Genomic DNA, 27,959 nt, shown 5'->3' with positions numbered 1-27,959 from the left:
CGCCAGCGCTTCCGGGTCGGGGCCCGAGGCCCTCAGGACGTGAGCACGTCGGCGTCCAGAGGGCAAAAGCGTCGCCCCGCCGCTTCACGGCAGACGCTGCGGTCTTGCGCCCCCGTGTGCCTGGAGTAAGGACCCGCGGAGGTTTAATTCGTCCCTCCCACGTGACTCGAGCGGGACGGACAGTCTCGCTGCAGGGTGAGTTCTTCCAGGAGGAGCAGTGAACGCTCAGTGAACGGCGCCTGAGTGCCTTCCCCGACGGGACAGGGCTGGGGACACTCGTCGACTCTATCGGACTCCACTCTAAACGATGGCTGAAATTAAATAGACGGTGTGGCTGCACCGTATGGTTGTGTGGAACCGACTCCACTACCTATCAGTGAATCTTCCTTTATTTTGACTTGTAAATTTTGTTCTAATAATCTACAATATAAATTTGTAGAGGGAGGGTTTCGCAACCTTCACTCAACCATAGGGGAATGAGAAGATTTGGGGGCAGGAGGCGGAGAGGGAATTGTGATTTGGGGCTTAGGATGGCCAGTGTGGAAAAGGGCCGGGGACTCTGGACAGCCTTAGCCTCCCCTAAATGAATGGAAATTACGCCGCAGTTGGAGCCAGGGCCAGGTTCTTGTCCAGGGTGGGAGGCTTAACCTGGCTCAACTTCAACATCTTCCTCTGCAGAAGGAATCGTGCGAGGTGCCTGCCTCCGCTACCTTCCTGAAGTGCATGCAGATTAAATGAAAGGGTTTAGTTGATAGTAAGGTGTTTTTCTTTTGAGAGACTTCTGTAGGTGGAGAGTGGAAAAAATCAGTAGTTGGGAGAAGGGACTGAGGGGAAGTGAGGCCGCCGAAGCAACCCTCACATTTGCCTGGCCGTCTCACTCCACGCACCTGCCACTTCTTGGGCTCTCACTTTCAGGGTTGAGCGGGATGCTGCGGAATGGCGAATCCACATGGGATGGGCCCCTTGAGAATTGATCCTCCTGCAGACGTGAAGCCAGGTGTGTGGGTATGAGAAGAACCGCCCCCTCCCCCCACCCAGGGAAGTAAACAAGGGAGGGCTGGCTACTGCAGCCTCCAGCCAGCTCCTCAAAATACTGCTCTCCACCTGTTTTTGTTTGTTTTGTTTTTTTAAAGTGGGCTCCACACCCACGGTGGAGCCCAGTGCAGGTCCAAACTCACAACCCTGAGATCAAGACCTGAGCCGAGATCAAGAGTTCGATGCTTCACCCGCTGAGCCAGCCAGGCACCCTTCTCTGCCTAGGTTTTATGCAGGAACTAGATACCAAGTGATTCTGTTAAATCAGTGTCTGAGTGCAGAGGGCATTGATGGCTGTGGTCTTCTGACCACAGGAGGTTGATTCCTTTGCCTTGGGTGTCAGAGGTGTGACTTGTGCAGTGGACCAAGAACCCAAGTGAACCTTTTTGTTCCCGGGCAATCCACAGTCACGTTTTCTTAAATTGCTTTATTTGAAGTCATTCCAGACCTTTATCTCACCTGAATGTTTGGGCTTAGGGTAAAGCTGTGTTCATTTTAACATTGCCTGTTGGGTTTGAGCAGTCCTCAGAACCTCCTGGAAAGTTCCAGAGAGCCAAAAGTTAAGGCCAGGAGTGGCACATGCTTCCTATAGATAGCTTCTAACCCCCCTCCCTCTCTCCACACCCCCCCAAAAAAAAGTTTCAAATGGAGTTTGTTTTCAGTTTAGCCTGGCAGAGAGGAAAAGCCCAATTGATTGTATGGTAAGTTATGATTTCATTTTCTACTGATTTTTTAAATGAAATATTTTAAATGATTTAAAGTCCCTGAGTCCCTACCTCCATGGTGATTAATATCTATCACATTATTGGTAACTGGTTGGTTCTTAGGGCAGCCACACCACATGACAGACCTAATGCCTGTGTAGCAGACCCTTACAAAGATGTCAGATGTGTCGTGTAAAAAAGAAAATTCATCAATATATTTGACAAAAACCCTTACATATTTTTTTTCTGAGAGCCTTCCTTTAGCCCAGAATGGTTGTCATACAAGGATACCTAACCATTGTAATGCAACATTTAAGCCTAAAATTGTCCTCAGGGGATAATGATTTGTCCTAAATTAACAAGGTATCCGGTGTCTCAGAGAGCCTGGCATAGTTAGACTTTCAAAAACTGCAGTCCAGATTCATCGACAACCAATGAAAAACCATCCCAAATGGCAGATTAGACACACCCAATCCCTGCCAGTCAACTTCATCTTTTTGAAATCCTTAAAATATGTTTTACATCTCATCTTCTATATTTGACCTAAAAAAAAAAATTTTTTTTATAAAAGCTGGTATCCTCTGTACAATCGTAAATGTGTTTTTTCTTCACGTCTATCTCAACCTATAAAGTTGTGATCCTAAATAGAAAGGAGTGAGCACAGGTATTCTTCGTATTCAGTCCATAACAAAACCAGGCTTTACACTGGGGAGAAATAGCTTAGATTATTACAATTCCAAAAAGCCACAGAAGCCAAAGAATAAGGACACTCTGGCTCAATAAATAAAGTGATCAGTCATGCTACAGCTGAGCATAAGTAGGGCAGCAAGGCAGATGCAGGGACTGGGCTGCAAAATTGAAGGAGACACTCAACTGTCAGGGTCATGCACAGGCTGTGTCAGCACCTGAAGGGGGGGTGCCTCCTTCAGTGTCACACCCTGGGTGCCTCACTTGCTTCCCCCCAGTCCTGGCTCTGTTCTAGAAGAAACAAGTTAAGGAAGGCCAATAAAATACCTATAAACAAATTATTTTTGTATCTTTCCAACATTTTCCACAACCAAGTAATTTTTCAATATTTCATTTACAGCAGTGCTGTAATGTTCATAATGTTAATTTACAAAAGTCTCATTTTTCCGAGGGAATGAAGATATCATCACAACTGTGTAGACTTGGTTGGAGTATGGATAGAATGGCTTGAAGTCCCAATTTCTAGAGGCACATCCTGTCAGACAAACTGGCCCAGGATGTGATTTGGAAAATAGTGTAGCTTGAATATGCAGTGAGCTTGCAGCCTTTTGCTTCTTTATTAGTTGCTCTTAATTAATAGATAAGTAGAAAAGTATACTGAGTTAACTTAGGCATATGTAATCCTTCCAGAATTTTAGAGGCTTGGGACCATATGAAATTATTCCATTCCAGCACTGCTGTACAGTAGGAGACAGGAGCACAGAAAAGCTGAATAAGGTACCCATTTCACATTCCTTTGTCATGGCTGGAACAACCACCCATACACTTCAACTCTTAGTCTTGGGCTTTTTTCTCTACAATCATGCTGCCCCTCTCCTTGGGCCATTGACTACTTACTACTGCTTTTGTCCAAAAGAGTATTAACAATAACAATAAAAACCCTGCATCAGAGTGGCTCATGCAATACAATAGTCCAGAGGTATCTCTGCCTTCAGGAACAGCTGGGTGTAGGGGTCTAAACAATGTCCTGGATTATCTCCAGCCCTGTTTGATTTTGTTTGGGGGCTCAACAGATTAGCTAAATGCATGCCAGCTGAAGTTCTAGCTTCACCTGAAGAAGATCTTGCCTTTTTTTTTTCCCCAATAGGCCTTCCAGAGTTGCAGATTACATCTCATTGGCTCTGATTGATAAGGCGCCATTTTGGAAATAGTCACTGTGGCCAGAAGAAGGTGCTGTTCTTATTAGCCAGGCCTGAATCTCACATCCATCGCAGAGTGTAGAGTATACACCGTTTGAAAGACTTGTCTGAAAGTGCACACCAGGATGCTTTTACCAGACGAGAGGGAAGTGGATGGGACGCGTCTGACCAAGAAATACCTGCGGTGGCCTAAAAGGCAAGTTTCTTTTCACCCCACTTTCTTAGTAAATTCATCTCCATCCTACACTTTCCTTTGTAACTGTTTGGTGTCTCTGTCCAGTAACCTCTTCCTTTTGCATAGCTCATTTAAAAATTTTATAAGGTAAATAGTGAAAAACATCTAATGGAATTCGCCTTGCGAAAGGGTTTTGGTCTCCTTTAAGACCTGTGATCCCTTTTTTTTTCCTTCCTTTTTCTCCCTTTTGGAATGGGACTGTCTATCCTGTGCCTTTCCCACCATTGTATTTTGGAAGCAAATAATGTGTCTGGTTTTGCAGTTTCACAGAGGGAGAGGGATTTCGCCCCAGGATGTGTCACACAATAGATCTTACTTATAACTGACATAAAGGATTTAGATGATGAGATTGGGGACTTTGAGCTGGTGATTTTTAGATGAGATTCTTAGAGTTAGCATTGATGCTGACATTGTTAAGACTGTGGGGGATGTGGGTTGGGGAGAGTGTATTCGGCACTGGGGAAGATCGTGAATTTGGGGGGACCAGAGCAGTCTATTACAGGTTGAACGGTGTCTCCCAAACAGATACATCCAAGTCCTAACCTTTGGTTTCTATGATTGTGACTATTTGGACTCAGGGTCTTTGCAGATGTAATCAGGTTAAAATGAGGTCATAGTAGATTAGGGTGGTCCCTATTCCAAATGACTGGTGTCCTTATCAGAAGAGGGATGCTTGCACACAGGCAGACATGGAGGGAAGACTGCCATGTGCAGATCGGGGTAGAGCTGGATGCTTCCACAAGCCGGGGAATGCCTGGGTCCACCAAAAGCTGGAAGCAGCAAGGTAGAACCCTCCTCAGAGGCTTCTGAGGGAGACTGGTGCTGCTGACACCTTGATTTTAGACTTCTAGCCTCCAGCCCTGTGAGATAATCACTTTCTGTTATTTTAAATTCCCCAGTTTGTGGTACTTTGTTACGGCAGTCCCAGGAACCGAGCACAGATTCAAGAACTATTTGTTGAGCTGAATGATGATTAAAACCTAGGTTACAAAATAAGCAAAGTATTCCGCAGCTTTCTGGGATGTCTCGTCATCACCTGCTTACAACTTTTATTAGCTACCAAGTAGAATGAACATTGGAACACTTCCCTCTCCTTTCTCCCAGTGTCCTTAGAAATTCAGATGAGGGATAAGTCCTGACACACCTCCTTCAAGCACTAAAATGACATCAGAACACGGGTCCCGCAAGAAACATACATGCAAAGCACTTTTCAGATGAGGGGAATGATGAAAAATTGTAAATAAATTATAATAAACAATACAAGCATTAAGATTTTATTTATTTATATGATTTTTATTTTATTTTTTAAAAGTAATCTGTGCACCCAATGTGGGGTTCCAACTCATGGCCCCAAAATCGAGAGTTGCATGCTTTACCAATTGACCCAGCCAGGCGCCCCCAGATTTTATTTTTAAGTGATCTCTACACCCAACATGGGGCTCGAACTCACGACCCTGAGATCAAGAGTCACATGCTCCACCGACTGAGCCAGCCAGGCGCCCCAATGCAAGCATTTTTAAACTTACTGTTGGAGACAATAATATAAGTCACATAAAATCAGCTTTGGGAATAACTGTCGTATTGTTGCCCCTCTATGATTATTACAATAATGAGAATGATTCATAGAGCAGAATCATCTGAGAACATGTCCAGCAAGCCAGCTCCGAGGGGTGGGGAGGCAGGTCCCTACACACCTCCCCATCACTGGCTGCTGAACAGAAGGAAGCCTGTGAAAGTCGTGTCATCGTCCTCATCTGCAAACAAGCCGTTAAACCTCTCCCCTCCTGTGGCCTGCATCCACACCTCGTCCCCCAGCTTCAGCGGCAGCACCATGCCACCCGATGCCTGGTCCTCAGAGCTCATGTAACCGTCCTTGGTGTTCAGTATTTTCACCCCATTTTTGACCAAAGATACCTGAACATTCCTGGAGAAAACTGTGATGTGGTAGGTGAAGTAATAGACCCCGGTAATGTGGCAAGTGAACTTCCCCGTGGCTATGTCGTAATGATTGAACTCATTATACAGGATCTTATCAAATTTAATGGGCACATCTGAAGTAGGAAACTTGCTCAGTACCGTGAGCCCCACTGTGAAAGCACTCTTGGGCAAGACTGGAGTCTCGCCAGTTTTCCCTTTCTCGCCTCGGTCCCCTTTCCAGCCTCTCATTCCCCGGACTCCTGGATCTCCCTGGGGTCCCAAGGGCCCAACATCTCCCTTGGGTCCAGGCTTCCCAATGGGGCCCATGGGGCCAGGTAGACCCATTGGGCCTGAAGGCCCACTGCTGCCTTTTAGCCCTTCTGGGCCGGTGGGCCCCACACTGCCTTTATCCCCCTTTTGCCCTTGAGGGCCAGTCTCTCCCCTGAGGCCCTTCTCTCCCATGGGACCAACAAATCCCTTTGGCCCATGTTTCCCTGGGGGTCCTTGTGAGCCTTGATCACCTTTGACGCCTTTGGCTTCAACTTTTCCATCTGCTCCTAGGTGGAAAAAGAGAGAATAAAGGAAAAGATGATTTGTGAAACATCAACTTCTAAAACTAACTTTGGCTTTTCCATTGGTGAGCATACATATGAAATAAAGCAGTGCCCAGTATCAGTAGATGCTCGGGGTCTGAACATTAATTTACTCCTAAATTGAGTGCACAGCATACATACACACACGTGTGTGGCTGCAAAACACCTTCTGACTCCTGTCTACTGTGTTAGTGTTGGGGTTCACATTAGAAATTACAGCTCTTTACCATCACAGCCTAGTCTTTGACCACTAAGCAATGCCAAGCCTTGAGAACACATCTTTGGAAGAGGGAAGACCGTCCAAAGGCAGATGAACTCAGGCTGCTTTCAGTTAACTGACAACTCAGCCCCAGTTCTGTGACATCCCCTACAAAGCTGCTCACGGGAGTGAGCACAGAATAAAGTCTTCCTAAAGTGTGGCAGTCACTGCTCTCTGCTGCCCACTCTATCGACTGTCTCACGCTGGTCCTCACTGCGCACACGTTCTCGGTGCTTCCCTGTCTACTCCTCCCCGACTGGACAGCAGTGGTTATGAGCACAGAGTCCGGAGTTAAATGCCAGGATTCCATCCTGCCTCCTCTACGGAGGCACAATGCGATGTTAGGCAAGCTGATGAGCCACCTACACCTCTGTTCCCTCGTCTGTAAAATTGGGATAATGATACTACCTCATGTATAGCCTGTCATATTGAGTCAGTACGTGAAAAGCACTTAGAACACCCTAGCACAAAGTGAGCATTATTTGTGTTTGCTCTTGTGACTATTCTCTCTCCCCATCAGTCGCAACTACCGGAGCCCTCTTTACCCCTCAGGGCCCAATTCCAGTGCCACCTTCTCCATGCAGTCTTGCCAGAAGCCCTGAGTCGGAATTTAATGTCACTCCTCAATCTTCATCCACTAACCCAGGCTTCAGCAAACCATGGCCCGTGAGCCAAATCCAGCCTCCCACCTGTTTGTATGGCCCACAAGCTAAGAATGGTTTGCATTTTTAAATGGTCACAAATAATATTCGACAATACATGAAAATTATATAAGATTCAGATTTCAGTTTTCATAGAGTTTCACTAGAACACAGCCCCGCTTACTTATGTAGCATCCTTGGCTGCTTTTCATGACAGTTGTGCCCGAGACCGCATGGCCTGAGAAGCTGAAATTACTTACAGTCTTTCCCTTTACAGAAAAAGAATCACAAGCTCCTGGAGAGCAAGAGCCATGTTGCCCTATTGTTAGATCGTCCTCAGAGCCTAGCAAAGGACTTGTCCTTGGTGAGCACCAAATGGTTATTAAGTCATCGGTGGCTCAGAATTAGAGCATGGTAAAATGGAACGCAATTTCTGACCTCGCTCTCCTTTCTGTCCATTCATTCCATCCTTCCCTGGACCACCAGGATGTCCTGGTTCTCCTAGGTGGAAGAGAAGAAAACAGACAAGAGTTAAAATTCCAATTCCACATTTCCTAGACATTGGTCTCAATCGGGGGTGTAGACCAGAGAGTCCTGGGTGTGTGCCCGGCCCTGACACACACACTGCCCCTCACAGAAGGCAGTCGTAAGTGAGCACCAGGGGTGTGGAGTTGTGTATAAGAAGTGAATTATGAGATGAACTGGGTGGACCTCCCAAGCATCCAGCTCTGGGAAGGCAGAACAGGAAAGGAATATGTGCACAGATGATCACAATTACATCTTTCTCTTGTGAGGGTAACTCGGGTAGTGACTGATCATTGGAGGTACTGGGTGGCCTTCTCACTTCTCCTTTTCTGTCACTCTTGCATAGAGTGGAATGGAAGGTTCACTAGCCTCCTATAAAAACACAGATGATTATGGTTACGTGGCAATATTTGGGATGGAAGGGAGGATTCTGGAAGGATCCAGCACTTTAGAGTGGTAGTAAATGTCACTGATCAAGTTGCCATGGCAGACGCCATTGGGAACATCAGGCGAGTGAGGTTTTGCCTACCACACATCAGTTTTGAACTCAGAGCAGGCAACCCTGAGCTCCAACTTCCCATGTTATAAGTTAACATCTCTAGAATCAAAGGCAGTTCTTGCTGTAAGGAAGGAGAGTGGAAGCAAAAGATGAAGGAGTCATGAAGTCAGAGTTGTATCCTGTGCATGTACACACACATATGCACACACGTGTGCACCCACATCCACACATACATGCACACTGTGGTCCCAGTAGGAGGCTAAAAGAATGGATTTCATTGACATTGAGGTTTTGCCATCAACTTGGACTGGGCTTTTTACTACCCAGAAATAAGACTGGTCCAATGCCAAAAAGTGGCGTGGACTCCCTGGAGATGTTACCCCTTGGAGATCCCCAGAGTAGATTTGCAGGGCAATGGTTGGAGAGATGGTTGGTGACCGTCTCCTTCATCCAGCCCAACGAACAAATCCCTTGGATCACCAAATGCCACAAACAGGGAAACACCTAGAAACACCTAGACTTTCTTTCATCTGTACAGCGGACTTCCCATAAGTAATTTGTTCTAATACTCATTTCTCCAGATTAACAAAGACTTTTTAAAAATCCATATGCCAACAGCATTTGCTGGCAAAGCACTAATTTTAGTCCATCTTGAAGTTGCTTTCTGTGTATTATTTCAACCACTGTTAATATAGCCAGAGGAATGTCTAATCTTCTGATACGATTATAAAATATCAAGAAGCCTTCTAAATGTTCATTATTAAGTTTAGTGAAGTTTTCATACTATAACGTATAGCTGAGGAAAAATGACAGTCGTTTGTGGTCAAATTCCACAAAGAGTCCTGAAATGTCTAATTGGGGGTGCTTCTATTAATAACTGACATCTCACAGTACAGTTTACAGTGAGGATGAGGTTCATCTTAATGAATATAAATGTAAATTCATATGTCCAGACTCCTAAAATTTCTAGGTTTTTGTCAGACTTCTTGTCAGATCTGATTAGTTCATCATTGATTTCTCCTACTCATGTACAGTTGAAGAGTTCACACTAAGACGACAGATGACAGCTCTCCTATTTTCATGGGATTCTTTAATGTTTGCATTATCAAGTCAACCTTCAATCTTCAGTTTCTCTGCAGAAGTATTTCAGGCACCCATCTGTTTGTGATAGTTTGATAGGACAATCTGAAAATCCCTTGGGCTGGGCCGTAACCACAATATGCCACAGTACACTGATGGACAGAGTGTGTGAGGGCACAGGACATATTTCAGGCCTCAAATGACACAGGTCCATCTGCAAAGGGACCAAGTGAAGCCACCCAAGCCAATTCACATATTAAATATTTTTAAAGCTCAATTTTTTTCTTCATCTAAATTTATCTTTTAAAATGTCAGTAGTAGGGGCGCCTGGGTACCTCAGTTGGTTAAGTGTCCGACTCTTGATTTTGGCTCAGGTCATGATCTCAGGGTCCTGGGATTGAGCCCCATGTTGGGCTCTGTGCTCAGCAGGGAGTCTGCTTGAGATTCTCTCTCTCTCTCTCCTTCTGCCCCTCCCCCACTGACTCATTTTCTCTAAGTAAATAAATCTTTAAAAATAAATAAATAAAATGTCAGTAGTAGTTTTGATGTTTTCTCTCTGCACTGAGATAGATCAGTCTGCGTATGTCTCAGGTATGTGACCCTATGGTGGACCCAGGCTCAAGAACCCCATTCAAGAACCAAGCCTATCAGTTCGTGTTATGGAAACCACTCACATATCCTGGCTTTTGCAAATCTCCTTCCTAGAGGCTGGATCCTGTCCCCAAATTCCCAAACCCTGGGGCAGGCCCCAACACAGGGCATACACACCTGAGTACCGCTGTGTGGCTTCAGTTACCGTCTACTTTTGTTTTCTCTGTCACTCCATGTCACCTGCCTCACTGCGTGACAAGGCATTAACTCTTCCCTGCACTGCAGCCGGGTGCTCTCTGCTAAATATTTAGCAGTCAGATTTCTCTATAGGCCCCGTGTGCCAAAGACCCACCATCCCTGCCATCTGAGGCAGAAACATCTATAACATCATATACTCCTGAAGACGGCCTGCAGTATCAGAGGTGATGGCTAACAGTTGTCCCCTCTAGATGAGGACGTCCGTGGAGGGGGGCCCTGTTGGTCTGCTCCTGCACTGTCGCCCAGAATCTGACCTGGAGCAGGATCTCGGCCACTGCTTTCTGGGCAAGGGCTGCACGAATGAAGGAGGGGGGAGCGGGCAGGTGATGGCTACACTCGTGATGAATGAATGAATGATCTCAGAGGAACAGAGGGGTAAACACAAGGGCAGCTGAAGGCCGCCCGGTGCTGAGTACCTGCCTCGCCCTTGTCGCCCTTTGCGCCATCTCGTCCATCTCTCCCAGGCAAACCATTGTGACCAGGATTCCCAGGGATGCCAGGGTGCCCTTGCCTGCACGTGTCCTGTGAGTTCACATTTCCCGTGCAGATTCCAGTGACAAGCAGGAGCAACCAGATCCTCATGGTTCAGATGACGGAGCTGAACTGCAAGAGGGAAACACAGACCAAAAGGAGAAGCCTTTGTTGCTGGGGCCACAGACACACCCTCTCTTCCTTGCTGTGGGACCTGGACCCAGCCTGAGTCAGCCTTGGACAGAATGGTCAGGGCAGATAAGGGCAGGACCTGGTAGCAGACAAGCTGCTTGCAATCAGAGAGCCATTGTTCAGGGACACCTGGGTGGCTCAGTTGGTTAAGCGTCGGCCTTCAGCTTGGGTCACGGTCCTGGAGTCTTGGGATTGAGCCCCGCATCGGGCTCCCTGCTCAGCGGGAAGCCTGCTTCTCCCTCTGCCTCTCCCCCATTTGTGCTCTCTAATAAATAAAATCTTAAAAAAAAAAAAAAGGAAGAAGAAGCAGAAGGCCATTGTTCTTGGAAGGAACACATGTGACCGGGACTGCTTTTAATGGTGAGTGGTCGAGGAGAAAGCCAAGTTCCAGGTCAGATACTTCCATTTATCACTCTACTTTGGGTAAACCACTTTTCAGAGCCAGAGAAGAGATTAATACCTGTCTCCCAGGACTGCTGTAAAAACCAAATTTGATCACAATGTGCATAAAGCACGTTTTCACTAGGAAAGCAAGCTCTGGCAGCTACTTGTACACCCGTGTTCATAGCAGCCTTATTCACAGTAGCCCGAAGTTGCAAACAACCCATGTGTCCACGGACACATGACTGGTTGTACAGAACGTGATATACACAGTGGACTATTACTCAGCCTTAAAAAGGAAGGAAATTCTGACACATCCTACACCAGGGATGAACTTAAGGACTTTATGCTAAGTGAAATCAGCCAGACACAATAGGACCAGTATGGTATGATTCCACTCGTATGAGGCCCCCAGAGTGGTCACATTCACAGAAACAGAAAGTAGAATGGTAGAGGCAGCATCCAGGGGAGGGGGACTGGGAGCTCATGTTCAAAGGGGACGGTTTCAGTTTGGGAAGATGAAAAAGTTCTGGAAGTGGATGGTGGGGACAGTTGAACAATGTGAACATCCTTAATGCCACTGAAGTGGACACTTAAAAATGGCTAAAGTGGTAAATTTTATGTCACGTCTGTTTTACCACAATAAAAAAAAAAATGGAATGAAAAAGTATAAATGTTCCAAGCAGTCCTACTATGATCAGATGTGTTCTTTGAGTTAAGCTTTTGTTTCTCTGGGAGACTGCTGCGAAGGGCACGCACACATGCACCGCAGGGCACCCCGTTTGTGAAGCACACTTGCACGTCCTCTCCCAAGTTCCTGATTTGCTTTCCAACCCCGTCAGGAACGAAGGCAGTGCTGCGTGGTGAAGTTTGCAGTGAGATCTGAAGGAGCAGAGCAGCTAATTAGACCAAGTGTTCTAGACAAAGGGAATACTCAGGCAAGACCCTAGGCTAGTGTGCACACAGGATTCAGGGACCCTCCCGACGACATCAAATCTCCCCAGGGAGGGGCATGGCATCCCTCTCTTTCATGACACCATAGTATGGGGTTGCATCTGTTCATGTCATTGTAGGGCTAAAAATCTGGCTCTCCATCTGACTGTGTTTTCCTTCTTATTGTATTCCAGTTCTCAGTATTAAGCCTGGAACCGTGTGTTAAATAAATATGTGTCAAATGAAATGAATGTGTGGTAGCAGGTATCTTAGGACATAGAAAAATAATAACACGAGGCTAGTGCAACAGGTCAGAACTCAGACTCTCATACAGTGCTGAAGGCAACGGACATCTGCCCAGGACTTCAGAAAGCTAAAGAGAAAAGACATCTTAAACCCAGTGATCTCATCCCGAAAATTCTTCTTAATAATCCAAAATCTGTGTGCTAACGATATTAACCACAGCATTATTTGTAATAGTGAAAAAGGGCGTACCACATAACGCGTAACAGTAAGTGGTTCATAAGTAGAATATCATGTAACCACTGTAATAATTATGTAGTTCATGTAGAAATATGTAAAAGATCTACGTTGTGTTGAATTTTCAAAAAGTAGACTAAAATGCATGTACGGGATGCCTGGGTGACTCAGTTGGTTAAGCGTCTGCCTTCAGCTCAGGTCATGATCCCAGAATCCTGGGATCCAGTCCTGCATCAGACTCCTTGCTTAGTGAAGAGCCTGCTTCTCCCCTGCTTGTGCTCTCTCTCTGACAAATAAATAAAATCTTTAAAAAAAAAAAATGCAGATCTATCCACAGAGACCTGGCAGGCCAGAAAAGACTGGCATGATATATCCAGAGCACTAAACGAGAAAAATATGCAGCCAAGAATATGATATCCAGCTAGGCTGTCATTGAAAATAGAAGGAGAGATAAAATCTTCCAGGACAAACAAAAATTAAGGGAATTTGCAAACACGAAACCAGCCCTACAAGAAATATTGAAAGGGGTCCTCTAAGCAAAGAGAGACCCTAAAAACAACATAGACCAGAAAGGAAAACAGCAATATACAGTAACAGTCACCTTACAGGCAATACAATGGCACTAAATTCCTATTTTTCAGTAGTTACCCTGAATGTAAATGGGCTAAATGCCCCAGACACAGGCTATCAGATTGGATTAAAAAACAAGACCCATCGATATGCTGTCTGCAAGAGACTCATTTTAGACCCAAAGACATCCCCAGATTGAAAGTGAGGGGGTGGAAAACCATTTACTATGCTAATGGACATCAAAAGAAAGCTGGGGTGGCATTCCTTATATCAGACAAATTAGATTTTAAGCCAAAGACTATAATAAGAGATGAGGAAGGACACTATATCCTACTTAAAGGTTCTAACAAGAAGATCTAACAATTGTAAATATCTATGCCCCTAACATGGGAGCGGCCAATTATATAAGGCAATAATAACAAAAGCAAAGAAACACATTGACAACAATACCATAATAGTGGGGGACTTTAACACCCCCCTCACTGAAATGGACAGATCATCTAAGCAAAAGATCAACAAGGAAATAAAGACTTTAAATGACACACTGGACCAAATGGACTTCACAGACATATTCAGAACATTCCATCCCAAAGCAACAGAATACACATTCTTCTCTAGTGCCCATGGAACATTCTCCAGAATAGATCACATCCTAGGTCACCAATCAGGTCTCAACCGGTACCAAAAGATTGGGATCATTCCCTGCCTATTTTCAGACCACAATGCTTTGAAACTAGAACTCAATCACAAGAGAAAAGTTGGAAAGAACTCAAATACATGGAGGCTAAAGAGCATCCTACTAAAGAATGAATGGGTCAACCAGGAAATTAAAGAAGAATTAAAAAAAATTCATGGAAACCAATGAAAATGAAAACACAACTGTTCAAAATCTTTGGGATGCAGCAAAGGCAGTCCTAAGAGGAAAATATATAGCAATACAAGCCTTTCTCAAGAAACAAGAAAGGTCTCAAGTACACAACCTAACCCTACACCTAAAGGAGCTAGAGAAAAAAACAGCAAATAAAGCGTAAACCCAGCAGGAGAAGAGAAATAATAAAGATCAGAGCAGAAATCAATGAAATAGAAACCAAAAGAACAGTAGAACAGATCAACGAAACTAGGAGCTGGTTCTTTGAAAGAATTAACAAGATTGATAAACCCCTGGCCAGACTTATCAAAAAGAAAAGAGAAATGACCCAAATCAACAAAATCATGAATGAAAGAGGAGAGATCACAACCAACACCAAAGAAATACAAACAATTATAAGAACATGTTATGAGCAACTCTATGCCAGCAAATTAGATAACCTGGAAGAGATGGATACATTCCTAGAGATGTATCAACTACCAAAACTGAACCAGGAAGAAATAGAAAACCTGAATAGACTTATAACCACTAAGGAAATTGAAGCAGTCATCAAAAATATCCCAACAAACAAGAACCCAGGGCCAGATGGCTTCCCAGGGGAATTCTACCAAACATTTAAAGAAGAATTAATACCCATTCTTCTGAAACTGTTCCAAAAAATAGAAATGGAAGGAAAACTTCCAAACTCGTTTTATGAGGCCACCATTACCTTGATCCCCAAACCAGAGAAAGACCCCATCAAAAAGGAGAATTACAGACCATATCCTTGATGAATATGGATGCAAAAATTCTCACCAAAATACTAGCCAATAGGATCCACAGTACATTAAAAGGATTATTCACCATGACCAAGTGGGATTTATCCCTGGGCTGCAAGGTTGGTTCAACATCCGCAAATCAATCAACGTGATACAATACATTAACAAAAGAAAGAACAAGAATCATATCATCCTCTCAATAGATGCAGAAAAAGCATTTGACAAAGTACAGCATCCTTTCATGATCAAAACTCTTCAGAGTATAGGGATAGAGGGTACAGACCTCAATATCGTAAAAGCTGTCTATGAAAAACCTACAGTGAATATCATTCTCAATGGGGAAAAACTGAGAGCTTTCCCCCTAAGGTCAGGAACACAGCAGGGATGCCCACTATCACCACTGCTATTCAACATAGTATTAGAAGTCCTAGCCTCAGCAATCAGACAACAAAAAGAAATCAAAGGCATCCAAATCGGCAAAGAAGAAGTCAAACTCTCACTCTTTGCAGATGATATGATACTTTATGTGGAAAACCCAAAAGACTCCCCCCCAAAACTGCTAGAACTCATAGAGGAATTCAGTCAACTGGCAGGATATAAAACCAATGCACAGAAATCAGTGGCATTCCTATACACCAACAACAAGACAGAAGAAAGAGAAATTAAGGAGTCGATCCCATTTACAACTGCACCCAAAACCATAAGATACCTAGGAATAAATCTAACCAAAGAGGCAAAGAATCTGTACTCAGAAAACTATAAAATACTCATGAAAGACATTGAGGAAGACACAAAGAAATGGAAAAATGTTCCATGCTCATGGATTGGAAGAACAAATATTGTGAGGATGTCAGTGCTACCTAGAGAAATCTACACATTCAATGCAATCCCCATCAAAATACCATCCACTTTTTTCAGAGAAATGGAACAAATAATCCTAAAACTTGTGTGGAACCAGAAAAGACCCCGAATAGCCAGAGGAATGTTGAAAAAGAAAAGCAAAGCTGGTGGCATCATAATTCCGGACTTCCAGCTCTATTACAAAGCTGTCATCATCAAGACAGTATGGTACTGGCACAAAAACAGGCACATAGATCAATGGAACAGAACAGAGAGCCCAGAAATGGACCCTCAACTGTATGGTCAACTCATCTTTGACAAAGCAGGAAAGAATGTCCAATGGAAAAAAGACAGTCTCTTCAACAAATGGTGTTGGGAAAATTGGACAGCCACAGAAGAGGCTTCTTCTTCATGCAGAAGAATGAAACTGGACCATTTCCTTACACCACACACAAAAACAGACTCTAAATGGTTGAAAGACCTAAATTTGAGACAGGAGTCCATCAACATTCTAAAGGAGAACACAGGCAGCAACCTCTTCGACCTCGGCTACAGCAACTGCTTCCTAGAAACATCACCAAAGGCAAGGGAAACAAGGGCAAAAATGAACTATTGGGATCTCATCAAGATAAAAAGCTTCTGCACAGCAAAAGAAACAGTCAACAAAACCAAAAGACAACCGACAGAATGGGAGAAGATACTTGCAAATGACATATCAGATAAAGGGCTAGTATCCAAAATCTTAGTATCCAAAATCTATAAAGAACTTCTTAAACTCAACACCCAAAGAACAAATGATCCAATCAAGAAATGGGCAGAAGACATGAACAGACATTTTTCCAAAGAAGACATCCAAATGGCCAAAAGACCCATGAAAAAGTGCTCAACATCGCTCGGCATCAGGGAAATTCAAATCAAAACCTCAATGAGATACCACCTCACACCAGTCAGAATGGCTAAAATTAACAAGTCAGGAAATGACAGATGTTGGCGGGGATGCGGAGAAAGGGGAACCCTCCTACACTGTTGGTGGGAATGCAAGCTGGTGCAACCACTCTGGAAAACAGTATGGAGGTTCCTCAAAAAGTTGAAAATAGAGCTACCATAGGATCCAGCCATTGCAGTACTGGGTATTTACCCAAAGATACAAATGTAGGGATCTGAAGGGGTACATGCACCCCGATGTTTATAGCAGCAATGTCCACAATAGCCGAACTGTGGAAAGAGCCAAGGTGTCCATCGACAGATGAATGGATAAAGAAGATGTGGTATATATATATATATATATATATATATATATATAATGGAATATTATGCAGCCATCAAAAGGAATGAGATCTTGCCATTTGCAACGATGTGGATGGAACTGGAGGGTGTTATGCTGAGCGAAATAAGTCAATCAGAGAAAGACAGGTATCGTATGACCTCACTGATATGAGGAATTCTTAATCTCAGAAAACTGAGGGTTGCTGGAGTGGGGGGTGGGGTGGGAAGGATGGGTGGCTGGGTGATAGACACTGGGGAGGGTATGTGCTATGGTGAGCACTGTGAATTGTGCAAGACTCTTGAATCACAGATCTGTACCTCTGAAACAAATAATGCAATATATGTTAAGGAAAAAAAAAAAGAAGATAACAGGAGGGGAAGAATAAAGGGGGGGATATCGGAGGGGGAAATGAACCATGAGAGACGATGGACTTTGTAAAACAAACTGAGGGTTCTAGAGGGGAGGGGGGTGGGAGGATGGGTTAGCCTGGTGATGGGTATTAAAGAGGGCACATTCTGCATGGAGTACTGGGTGTTACACGCAAACAATGAATCATGGAACACTACATCAAAAACTAACGATGTAATGTATAGTGATTAACATAACAATAAAAATTTTTTTTAAAAAATGCCATGCACATGATGAGGATACCTATGTAATTATGTGTTAGTAGTGACAAAAACTAGAAGCACGTATAGCCAAGTGAACATAGTTGCTTTAGAATTGTGGGGTTATGGGAGTTTTTCCTTTTTAAAAAATGGTTGTTTTTTTTTTTTAAAGATTTTATTTATTTATTTGACAGAGAGAGACACAGCAAGAGCAGGAACACAAGCAGGGGGAGTGGGAGAGGGAGAAGCAGGCTTCCCGCGGAGCAGGGAGCCCTATGCGGGGCTCAATCCCAGGACCCTGGGACCATGACCTGAGCCGAAGGCAGTCGCTTAACGACTGAGCCACCCAGGCGCCCTAAAAAATGTTTTTTTGCCGTGTCTATTAAAATATTTCTAGATCTATATATTTAAAACCAGCTAGACTTGTCATCCAAAGGACTATATCGCCATCTTATGGAAGCCTCTAAATATCACAGGGTCCACTTTGATGCAAATAAAGTAATTTTGAAAAAGGAAATACAGCTGTTTCCCTTTGAAGTCACACACTTACGCCATTTCAGGAAATTGAGTTGTTTTTTTAGAGCCAAATTCCATAAATAATCTACACCATCCTCTTCTATTTAACTCAGAAGTGACTGGTAGTAGTCGAATGTAAATGGCCCAGACCAACCTCTGTTAAGGGGTCTAATTGTTCCTTTTTCATTTTTAAAAAACGTGTGTTACAATTATTCCAATAATACAAAGATCACAAGATCATAAAGGTGTCAAATTAAGATAAACTCCGTTTTGTCCTCCAGCTAGAGAAGAACCAAGATAAAAGCAAGCATTCAGGGGCCCCTGGGTGGCTCAGTCGTTAAGCATCTGCCTTCGGCTCAGGTCGTGGTCCCAGGGTCCTGGGATCGAGCCCCGCATCGGGCTCCTTGCTCAGTGGGAAGCCTGCTTCTCCCTTTCCCACCCCACTGCTTGTGTTGTCTCTCTCTGTCAAATAAATAAATAAAATCTTAAAAAAAAAAAGCAAGCATTCATCCTTCCGTAATTTCTTTCTCTAGTTTTGTGTACTTGCTTCTTTCACATGCCGAGTACGTAGGCAACCTTCAACAAATGATTTTGAATAACTGAATAGGCTTTGCTCCCAAATAAGTAGTGAAATAAGTGATGGCACTGTCTCTGTAAGAAAACTGAGATGAGGGACCTGAGGGCTTGCACAAGGAACGCCTATAGTAAGCATTATATTAATATGTTACTTATAAAAATAAAAAGTTACATTTGTTGTCTCAGATGCTAAGCCCACGTCTTGACTAGCGCAAGGCTCCTGCTGTCAAAGTGTGAGCACTCACCCAAAGTGAGGGAGGTTTGTGGCCATGTGCAGTCACCCAATCGTCAGAGTAGCTGAGCATTCCCTCGATATACAGCCCTTCAGGCAACAGATTAAAAAACTGAAAATAGTCACTGCCTCAGACAGATCCATATAAGCCTGCAAATCATAGAGAATAGAGGCAATCCTTCTGTTGAACGTCAAGTTCATGGGGTGAAGGACCCTGGCATTCTGCTGTGATCTCATAAACCTGACCTGCTGACACGGTTCAGGGCAGAGGCACACAGACTGCAAAGGGCTTTGGAGTTAGACCCCCCACCCCCTCAATAGTTCCTTACTTAGTTCCTGATTTCTAGGTTGTTTCTCCTATGCTGGACCTAGATTTCTCCCTCACTCCTGAATTTCTTGATAAAATGTTAGTTTACTGAAAGACCTGCCAGAGGCCGGCTGAGCAATCTGTAGTGGGTGTCCCAGCCTCTGAGCCTCCGCGTCTGTGCAGCGAATCCAAGGGCTGAAACAAGCCCTAACGTCCCTCCCACATTCGACAGTTTAAGGATTTAAACATTACAAGATGATTCCTTGTCAAATATTTTCTACCACATGCCCTACGCATTGTACACTCCATGTATGTCTTCTTCAGCATACGTGGAGGGGCTTGTTTTTAAGCTACGCCTTGTAAATTAGTATTTACATAAATATATAAAAACGTACACACCGAAATTTGTGCCAAATAATCTACCAGCTTCTCTAGAAAGCTCTCTCGAAAAGTCTGCTATTCTGACAAGGTTTTCTACAGCGCCTTCCCTCCTCCCAGGCAGTGTGCAATGTTCCGGCAGAAGACTTTCAAAATCTGCTTTTATCTCCTGTCCACTCTCTTCCTCAAGAATGAATTTTGAACCCAAAACTCTGTAGGATCTGCCTATTTTTGCAAACAATTAAGCAGGATCATCACACACCAAAAATGGAAGAGCGGTCTTTGGACTCTGATGCCTTAAACTGAATTTAAAGAAATTGTTTCCTACTGCACTTACCTGACCCCCAGGGCTGCAGGCTGCACCCAGGTGCTGCACAAACCAGGAATCAAGGGCTAACTAAATAAAATCATGCCTTCCTGCCATACAATTCCCTAGTGGGTTTAGCTGCAAAACAGCAGGAAGGGGAGGGAACAGAGTAAGGCACAAGATGTCTTGGAAGAACTTCAAAAATTGCAGCCACACTTGCTTGAGTCAGGTAGCATCTTCTACTGGTGCCGGTTCAGAAAACTTAGCTCCTTTCCCCCGTCCTTTTTAATAAAGGGAGAGAAAGCATGGTGCACTTTCGAGTAGTCTGGAAGAAGGAATCCACACTGCAGGTGTCTTTCCGGAAAGTGATGTTTATGCCTTTGCTTCAGCAGCTTCCCTGCTGACCTTGGGCCAATTACGGGCCAACAGGACAAAACCGAAGATGAACAGATTATTTGAATTCCTGGACCATTGGAATGGACATCATTTAACTAGATCTCTCAAACTTCTGTGTAGACCCTTTGATTTTAGACACTTGTGTACATTAGAATTTCATGCTCGTCTCTACACACACACACACACACACACACCATCGGCCATTGAGAGAAGCATGGTGCGATGATTTTTTTGCCATATAATCATTCATTTTTAATTTTTCCCGATCAGAGTCTATGAACATGGATCTCAAACTTAAAAATAGCATCAGGAGAACAAATGTACTCAACGCTGTGTTGAGAACCAACTCAGAGAACCTAGTCGGATTGCAGAGGCCACACAGAGAACGGGGTATGAAGGGTGTAGGGCAAGTCCCCCTGAACAGAGGCAACACCCTTTCTACTCACCATGCCTCAAAGTCCTCATCTGGACCGCAGGCAAAGCAGTCCCAACGTCCCAGGGAAGTGGCAGGATTTAATTCGGTGACCGGAGTCAAGGCGGTCTCTCTCCCACCATCCCATGGCAGGCGCACCTCTTGATCCCTGAAGGCACCCAGACACCTTCAGTCCTTTCTCAGAGGGAGGGAGCAGCAGGCTTTGCCCTGCTGACAATTCCTTTCTGCTTTTGCTGTCCCTGCCCTGCCCCATGTCCTCATCTCCAGGCTTCTTCCCTGTTTTCTTCCTCTACCTGGTCACCCTCTGGGGGTGTTCCGAGGTCAATCCCCTCCTTCAGCTGTCTGCTCTCTGCTTCCTTTCCACCTGCCTCTCCCGCGCTCACCTCTCTCTGGAGCTGCACACAGCATTGCACCCACGGGTGGGACCAGACGGTCACACGGGTCCCGCCATCCCAGCTGTTCTTTTCTGAATCCATCAATGGTGTCAGCACCCAGCCATCAACCCCGCCGTCACCCCAAGGCAGAACTTGAGAGCCACATCTCCTCCCAACGGCCTGTGTGACGGGCCATGGCTGGCAGCCTTCACAGCTAGCCTCCCCTCCTTTCCCACTGTCTCTTTGCTGGACACGGTCTCCCAAGTCATCTCCTGCCTCTGGTTTTAAAGCCACCCTTTCCTCTGCCACTGGCCTGAGCTCCAGAGCAAATTTGGGCACAGCTTTCCTTGCCTTCAATTCTCTGCCTACAAAATGAAGTCCCAGCACCTCATCCTGGTTGGCAGGCCCTTTGGGATCCAGCTTCCACCACTGTGGCTTCTCATACACCTCATGGCATGTTGATTCAAGCAACACACGCAGGGGCCCTGCTGTGCTGGGTTAGCCCTCCAGGATGCCTCCTGGGCCACCTTCCTGCCCTGACACCAGATGAGAGGACTCAGCTCCTCGAAGGCCATAGGCCATAACTTGAACACACCCCTAGTGTTGCATAATCCACGCTGAATTTTCATCACACCTTTCTGTGCCTGCCTCCCTCTCTGACCACGTGCTCCTTTGGAGGATTACCCATTTCAGCTTGCCTCCTGAATGCACAGGGCAGGTGGCTGTCATGCAAGGCCCTCTCCCCCTCAGCTCTTCTAGAAAGTTTCACTACCCTCTTTTCACCCCTTCCTCCACAGGGCACCAGCTTGGTCCCTGGAAGCCACCCTGGAGAGGCAGGCTTTCAGGTTCCCAGTGCTCCCCTTCCCCACGCCTAAGCCAACCCTCTCTCCCAGTGCAGCCCAAGGAGGGGGAGCAGATCGGTTTCAGTAGGTGGATGTTGAGAGTAAACAAACAAGCAGTGGGGACTAGGGGCTCCTGGCTTGGCAACTTTCATGGGAATACTTTTCTGATTACAGTCACAGCAAACAATGGGCTATTTACTTAACTTCTCTAGCTGTTAATTAGAGAGGAAATTCGAACGTTCCCTGCCCCCAAAGGGTAAGCAGCAGCCGTCCTGGTGAAGTGGCCTCATCCCCACTGGGTAGCAGCTCTGAAATGCAAAGTGTATATAAAGGCACACGCGGTTCATCTTTGGTCCATCATCAGGAGCAGGAGAGCAAGCAGGCCGTAGCACTCTGGGTTTGGCTTTATCCAACCTGTGGTGACTTTTTCAGGCAAGTGGCTCCTCCCTGTTCCCCTGGGAGCCCTTTCTCCCATACCTATCTAGTGGCTTAGCCTGCTCACCAATGGATGAATTTTTACTGAAAAGAAGTCTATTGATGGGGCGCCTGGGTGGCTCAGTTGGTTAAGCGACTGCCTTCGGCTCAGGTCATGATCCCGGAGTCCCTGGATCGAGTCCCGCATCGGGCTCCCTGCTCGGCGGGGAGTCTGCTTCTCCCTCTGACCCTCCCAACCCTCCCCCCTCTCATGTGCTCTCTCTCTCTCATTCTCTCTGTCTCAAATAAATAAATAAAATCTTTAAAAAAAAAAAAAAGAAGTCTATTGATGTCCAGACAGGAAATGAGCTCTAAATGCCAGAAACCCACCTAACACTTGCTCTCTACTTAAAATATATGCATATATATGTCTTATTTTACTACTCAGATGCATTACTGGAACCAGTTTGGCAAATTAACTTTAATATACAGATACAAAACAACAAATATAGATTCACAACATTTACAAGAAATCATTCAAATAACATTGTAAATAATATATTTTTTTTTTTTACAAAAACTTCATTCAACAGAAATACAGGTCAAGTTATAGCAGTCTTGTACAACATACTTCAGCTGTCAACAGCGAATTCATCAGTTTGGAAGCTGTCACGTGACTTAACATTGTCTTGATGTTGTGTTAAATTCAAGGAAAAGGTTACTAAAAGCCTGCAAAAGAGGTAAGTCAAACACAACCGATGCTAATATTTACAAAAAAGACCAATTACTAAATTACAGAATCTGTTAAAGTATTTTCTAAATACAAATGTCGATGCCTAGGAGATAACTAAGGACAGTAACGTCAAGTGTGTTGTAACTAAAAACATTTGCATCAAATATGTAAGTTTCTGGGTTTTTCCTTTTAAGATCAGATAGTTGCTACTTCTTCTTCTCAAAACTGTTTGATCTCTACTTTCACTGCATGCATCCTGAGAATAACAGCATTAGCCAAGTGGAATTTTAATGAGAACATGTGTACGTTAAGCTTATAGGGACCAATGTTTTTGAGCAGTTTGACCCAGCTGATTTGTGCCCAGAGTCCCTGGCCTGTCAGCCATCAGAAGGACATGTATCCATACTTGTTAGTGCTGTCCTGTGAGGGACACATCTATATCTCCCCTCTTCCATAAAATAACAAGACATCAATTTTCTCCTTAACTCCAAGTAGATCAGGCTGTTCTATTCTGGCTACATAACTAAGTTGATGTGTACTGAGAAATATCAGCCATTTGGGCATGGAGAGTTTTCCAGCAGATAAATGCTGGACCATGGATTTTAGAAAAGATTTCTATTGTGAAACAAAGTTCGAATTAAATGCACTTCTGCTTTGTGTCTAGACAATAGAGGTGTAGGATTGAGGGGATTTTCTGAACAGGCATGGAGTTGGTCTTCATCTGGATTAGGTATAAAAAGGCACAACAATATTCAGAAATAGCATGGAGATGGGGGTGAATTGTTTTCAACGACAAAATCAGATCTACCAGGGAAAAGAGGAGATCTACTGAAAATAAAACTAGGAAGAAGGGACCCCAGGAAAGCTCTGGCACATTGCTGCTAGTCTTTTGCTTACTTGTAGGCCAAAGACGAAGAATGCTATTTCTCTAAGATTTTACAAAAATTCCATTTTATGACTGTTTACGATTTACTGCAAGGTGGTTGTGCATTTTAGGTATGATGAAAATCAAGAAGGTTGCTTTTGACCCAAGGCCATTTCAACTGTCTTCCAACAGATTCTGAAACATAAATAATAAATTAGGTGAGATTTGTCAAAGTGTTTTGCTATCTTTGTGAGACAGAGAGAGAGAGAGAGAGAGTGTGTGTGTGTGTGTGTGTGTTGTGGGGACATCCATATTATGCAATATGGGGTTAGAGTGAGGAAAAAGAAGGGAGAAAGCAAGATTCCCAATGAAATCCATACAAAATCCATTTGGGAGCTCTTGGTTTCTCTCGTCTTCTTACCAAGTGGAACACAGGACTTACATCAAGAAGGAAAGTGGGGCAAACCTAAAATTCGAATACTTGAGCCACTATTCTTTACTGAACTCATGCATTTGGTAATAAACTCAAGCTACATAGATTTTAAACAATTTCTCATTTTTCAAAATCACCAGTAAAGGCCAAGCAGGACCCATTCAGGGTGGGTACTGTATCAACTGACTCTTCACACCGCACCAAGCTCACGGGGGCGGCGCCGGGCCCCAGCTTTCTGCTTCTGCTGGAGAGTCCCCGGAGGGACAGGGGGCAACCGGAAGTTTGGGCTCAGGTGGGAAATACAGCGGGACTTGTCACAGAACTGAAAGCACTTCACTGCGCATTAGGAAACATTAGTAAATGGGAGCCCATTAAGTTCTTTACTTGAATTGAACCCTCACTGAAAATGTAACATAAGCAAATGGTTCTCTTTTCTTCCCTAATTTTCTTACTATTAAAAAAAATAAAAACTATTCAAAATTGTTGTATATACAAACAACTCTGTTCAGCACAGAGACTCCTAGAGTTATTATTGCTGAGGGGTCCACAAAAAGCATTTTAAGTGTAGTTTTCAAAATAGATCATTACATCTTCTTAATAAAAGGTCAGTTATATAAATGCAACTAAAATCGAGAGGTCTAGCCAAAAAGAAACAACACGTGCGTGCACACACACACACACACGTGTGCGCGCTCATACGCTCGGAGCCACAGTACCTCCTGGGAAGCTTCCTCACAGAAGCAACCTCTATCCTGGGACACTGGGTATCACGGTCCAGAGAAGCCGCCCCGGGGTCAGTGACCCCAGGGCAGCACAACCTTGCAGCCATCCTACGTACAAGGGAGCAATCACTGAGGCTGACCAGAAAACATTTCCAGTTAGTGCTCTAAGGCCCACTCCGACGTCCAGGATTAGGTCTTCTTGATGCGTGATGTCACCTCCTTCGGGACCGGTCCTGGGCAGGGAGGAAGGTGGGGAGGGAAGGAGGGACCAGACGTTTGGAGGCACATGTTCTACCTTTGTCTAGGATGTTACGGGTTTGTTTACGCTCCAGCACAGGCCTACTGGAAAATGGGACTTTCTGAGAGTAGTGTATGAGAAGGGGATTCTCACATAGAAAACCAAAGTGTGGACTACGATACCCCCATCCAGTGCACTAAGTACATTTAAATGGCCCTTCCCTTGCAGAACCTGTCTTCTCCAGACATATTTAAAAGTTATTTTCATCAACATTTACAATATAGACAAAGAGAAGGAGATTACTGTCATCACGTATCAGCCCACGTGGCCTTCATTAAAAAGACAGCCATGTCTGAGTCTAGATGTACTGTTGTTAAGGTCTCTTAATAGAGAAAGAACCTTCAGAACCCTCCTGACAGGTTAATAAGGGCTGGGTTAGCACTACCATTTGGGGTTTATGCAACAAAGTCGGCTTCGAATCCTGAGGAAGGTGGGCTACTGGGAACCGCATGTTTTCTGGGTGGAATGTTCAAGTCACTGTAACTTAACTGGTGGGGACGCCAGAAACAACAGGTGGGGAGAACGCACTGACGCTCTGAACATGCCTTTCCACAGGCGCGTGTGCATATCTCGCTTACCAGAAAATTAAGTAAATGGGTTTTTATATTGCAAACGGATAGGTCTGATTAGTTCCTTAGGTCATGACGTGTAAGCAGGTGTGATTTCTGTCTGGAGAGTCACATGCTGCACACACACCGCGGCAGGGGACCTGACTCGAGAAGGACAGTCCACCCCATGGTAGGGTTTTGCACTTTCTCCCTGGAAAGCAGCTGCCTCCTCAGGATGCTGAAGGCGCCCGGCCCGTGTTCCACGGGAGGGATTCATTGCGCCTCTCCCTCTAGCCTGTCGGGGACGCACCTCGCCAGAGGAAGCTGGCACTACCACTTGGTAACAATTCAGGGGACACCAGGGGACGCCACGGCCATCTGCTCTGCAGCGCTACGTTGCCTAATACTGTGGAAGACAGCTACAGCTTGCCCGTGCTGGCGAGACGCTACTGTACCAACCCCATCACGACTGTCCCCTGGGAATCCACATGCCAAAGTGGCACTGTAATCGAGGCCCTCCTCAGGAACAGCAGCAGGGAGCGCGCCCATCATCAGCGATGCCCACTGGGGTCACAGCTCAGCTTCACTGCAGAGCAGGTCACGGGCTCCCGCGGCCCAGCCACCTTGGCACAGGTCCCAGAGGGGTCTCGTGGACGTCAGGGCCATGCGTCATGACCTCCATCTCCCTTCCAAGGAGCTGGGTCTTCAGAGGCACCTCGGTCACGTCCAAGACCTTCTATTCTTCACCCATCCCCAAAGGAAGTTTTCAGCACTGGGTTGAACACACAGAAATGGTTCTCCTCTTTACAGACACCTCAGCCAACGCATGGCCTCCCGTTTTCATTTCTTGAAAGGGGTGAGTTTGTTGAACGTGTGCCAGAAGAGCGACGGCTTCCTCTTGGGCTCGGCCAGGGCAAACACCTGCTGCTGGGGGACGCTGGTGGGCACGGTGACGTGGCGCTGGTGAAGGGGGTGCAGGCTCTGGTGCGGCGGGGCCACGGGGCATCCGCTGTAGCCTAACTCGAGAGGGGAGAAGGGTGGAACATGGACCCAGCGTCACTCGTTAGCCGAAAAGGAAGACTTGATTCTTAACTTGATCTTTAATTCATATGAACGCAAAGTATATCTAGAAGCCATCATAACAGCACCTACCAGTTGCTGTGAGAATGAAGGGAGCTAGGAACGCGCTGAGAATGCTTAATCGAAACGGTTTCATTGGAATAGGCATTTTAAATCTGCGCAGAGGTAATGAGAAAGGCCTAGCACAATGAGCTCCAGGATCACAAACTAACCGTCAAAGTCAGAGTGACAGGAGGAAGGAGCGTGCTCTTAGAAGGAGCCAGGACTCAGTTCAGAAGGCATCCTGGCCCTGATCTGCCACAAGGCTCTCCCGGCCTTCCTCGGTGAGAGGTGCCTGGCAGGGGACCACCCACCACCACCCACGTTCTTTCCATTTCGGTGCCTAGTTGCTGAGCCAGTGACTCCTGGAAAATGCGGACACCAACTACTACAGTCTAACAAATGGATATTTACTGGTCACCTGCCATTGAAGTGGAGATTCAAAAAAAGAACAAGACAGGGTTTTTTTCTCTTCAAAGGTATTTATCACTTTGTGGTGGGGGGGTGGGCGGAATTCTGCCTTTGAGCGGAGCGAACAGGGAAATGGGAATGCTAAGGGTTGTTTTGGTAATGAATTCTTCTTGGCCCTCAGCTGATGGCACATCACCATCCTGGGCTTAATTGCGTCTTCCTTTTGCACTTTCAGTTACGAAAATCCTGAATGGGACATATTTCAGAGGATAAATTGTTCTTAAGAGCAGGAAGTCAATCTGAAAAAAAGGTTCTAAGAATATAACAAATATTTTTGGAATAAAAATCCTTATTATTTTATTCCTGTTGGGTGACATCATGTGTATTATCGGCACTGTAAAAAAATCTTTGCACATCAGGACGATGGGGCATGACCTGAGTATTGGTCATCTTCAGTAGCTGCT

General features: G+C 45.1%; 2 protein-coding genes and 1 long non-coding RNA gene across 13 annotated transcripts in view; 1 reads left to right on the top strand and 2 right to left on the bottom strand.

Annotated features, from left to right (window-relative positions):
* Positions 1–56: 56 nt before the first annotated feature.
* LOC135363856 (uncharacterized) lies at positions 57–23,096 on the top strand. 2 transcript variants are annotated; one of them, XR_010410074.1, is made up of 4 exons: positions 57–195; positions 916–997; positions 3,574–3,821; positions 22,960–23,096. It is a non-coding gene; the product is annotated as an uncharacterized LOC135363856 (long non-coding RNA). The 2 variants fall into 2 exon arrangements; XR_010410073.1 differs by lacking the exon at positions 916–997 and having other exon boundaries at positions 58–195.
* C1QTNF9 (C1q and TNF related 9) lies at positions 4,925–20,245 on the bottom strand. 5 transcript variants are annotated; one of them, XM_045869195.3, is made up of 5 exons: positions 19,938–20,245; positions 11,960–12,149; positions 10,640–10,826; positions 7,709–7,771; positions 4,929–6,334 (listed from the first exon to the last, which is right to left on the bottom strand). In XM_045869195.3, exons 3-5 carry the CDS (start codon positions 10,803–10,805, stop codon positions 5,562–5,564), a joined length of 1,002 nt encoding a protein of 333 aa, XP_045725151.1. In that variant the 5' UTR covers positions 10,806–10,826; positions 11,960–12,149; positions 19,938–20,245; the 3' UTR covers positions 4,929–5,561. The 5 variants fall into 5 exon arrangements, with proteins under 5 accessions (XP_045725154.1, XP_045725151.1, XP_045725153.1 ...); XM_045869198.3 differs by lacking the exon at positions 19,938–20,245 and having other exon boundaries at positions 4,925–6,328; positions 11,960–13,827; XM_045869197.3 differs by lacking the exons at positions 11,960–12,149; positions 19,938–20,245 and adding an exon at positions 18,929–19,533.
* Positions 22,828–27,959, bottom strand: part of SPATA13 (spermatogenesis associated 13) — a 141,572-nt gene continuing 136,440 nt past the window's right edge. For all 6 annotated transcript variants that reach the window (XM_045869201.3, XM_064586286.1, XM_064586288.1 and 3 more), the window contains one exon: positions 22,828–26,981. In XM_045869201.3, the coding sequence (XP_045725157.1) occupies positions 26,806–26,981 (176 nt within the window). In that variant the 3' untranslated portion in view covers positions 22,828–26,805. The remainder of the gene's footprint in view (positions 26,982–27,959) is intronic.

Source organism: Mirounga angustirostris, unplaced genomic scaffold, assembly GCF_029215605.1.
Source record: "Mirounga angustirostris isolate CCGP_5_RB_7025 unplaced genomic scaffold, mMirAng1.0.hap1 SCAF_3, whole genome shotgun sequence".
In the NCBI taxonomy this organism is placed as follows: Eukaryota; Metazoa; Chordata; class Mammalia; order Carnivora; family Phocidae; genus Mirounga; species Mirounga angustirostris.
This window is presented reverse-complemented; position numbering and strand designations above follow the sequence as displayed.

What these genes read in the sequence shown, in the direction of transcription:
- C1QTNF9 (XM_045869195.3), bottom strand. Translation starts at nt 10,805, where the DNA reads ATGAGGATCTGGTTGCTCCTGCTTGTCACTGGAATCTGCACGGGAAAT. An exon ending in GGGCGACAAGGGCGAGGCAG is followed by an intron (nt 7,772 to 10,639) that starts GTACTCAGCACC and finishes TCTTCCACCTAG; the next exon opens with GAGAACCAGGACATCCTGGT. An exon ending in TGGACAGAAAGGAGAGCGAG is followed by an intron (nt 6,335 to 7,708) that starts GTCAGAAATTGC and finishes TTTTCCACCTAG; the next exon opens with GAGCAGATGGAAAAGTTGAA.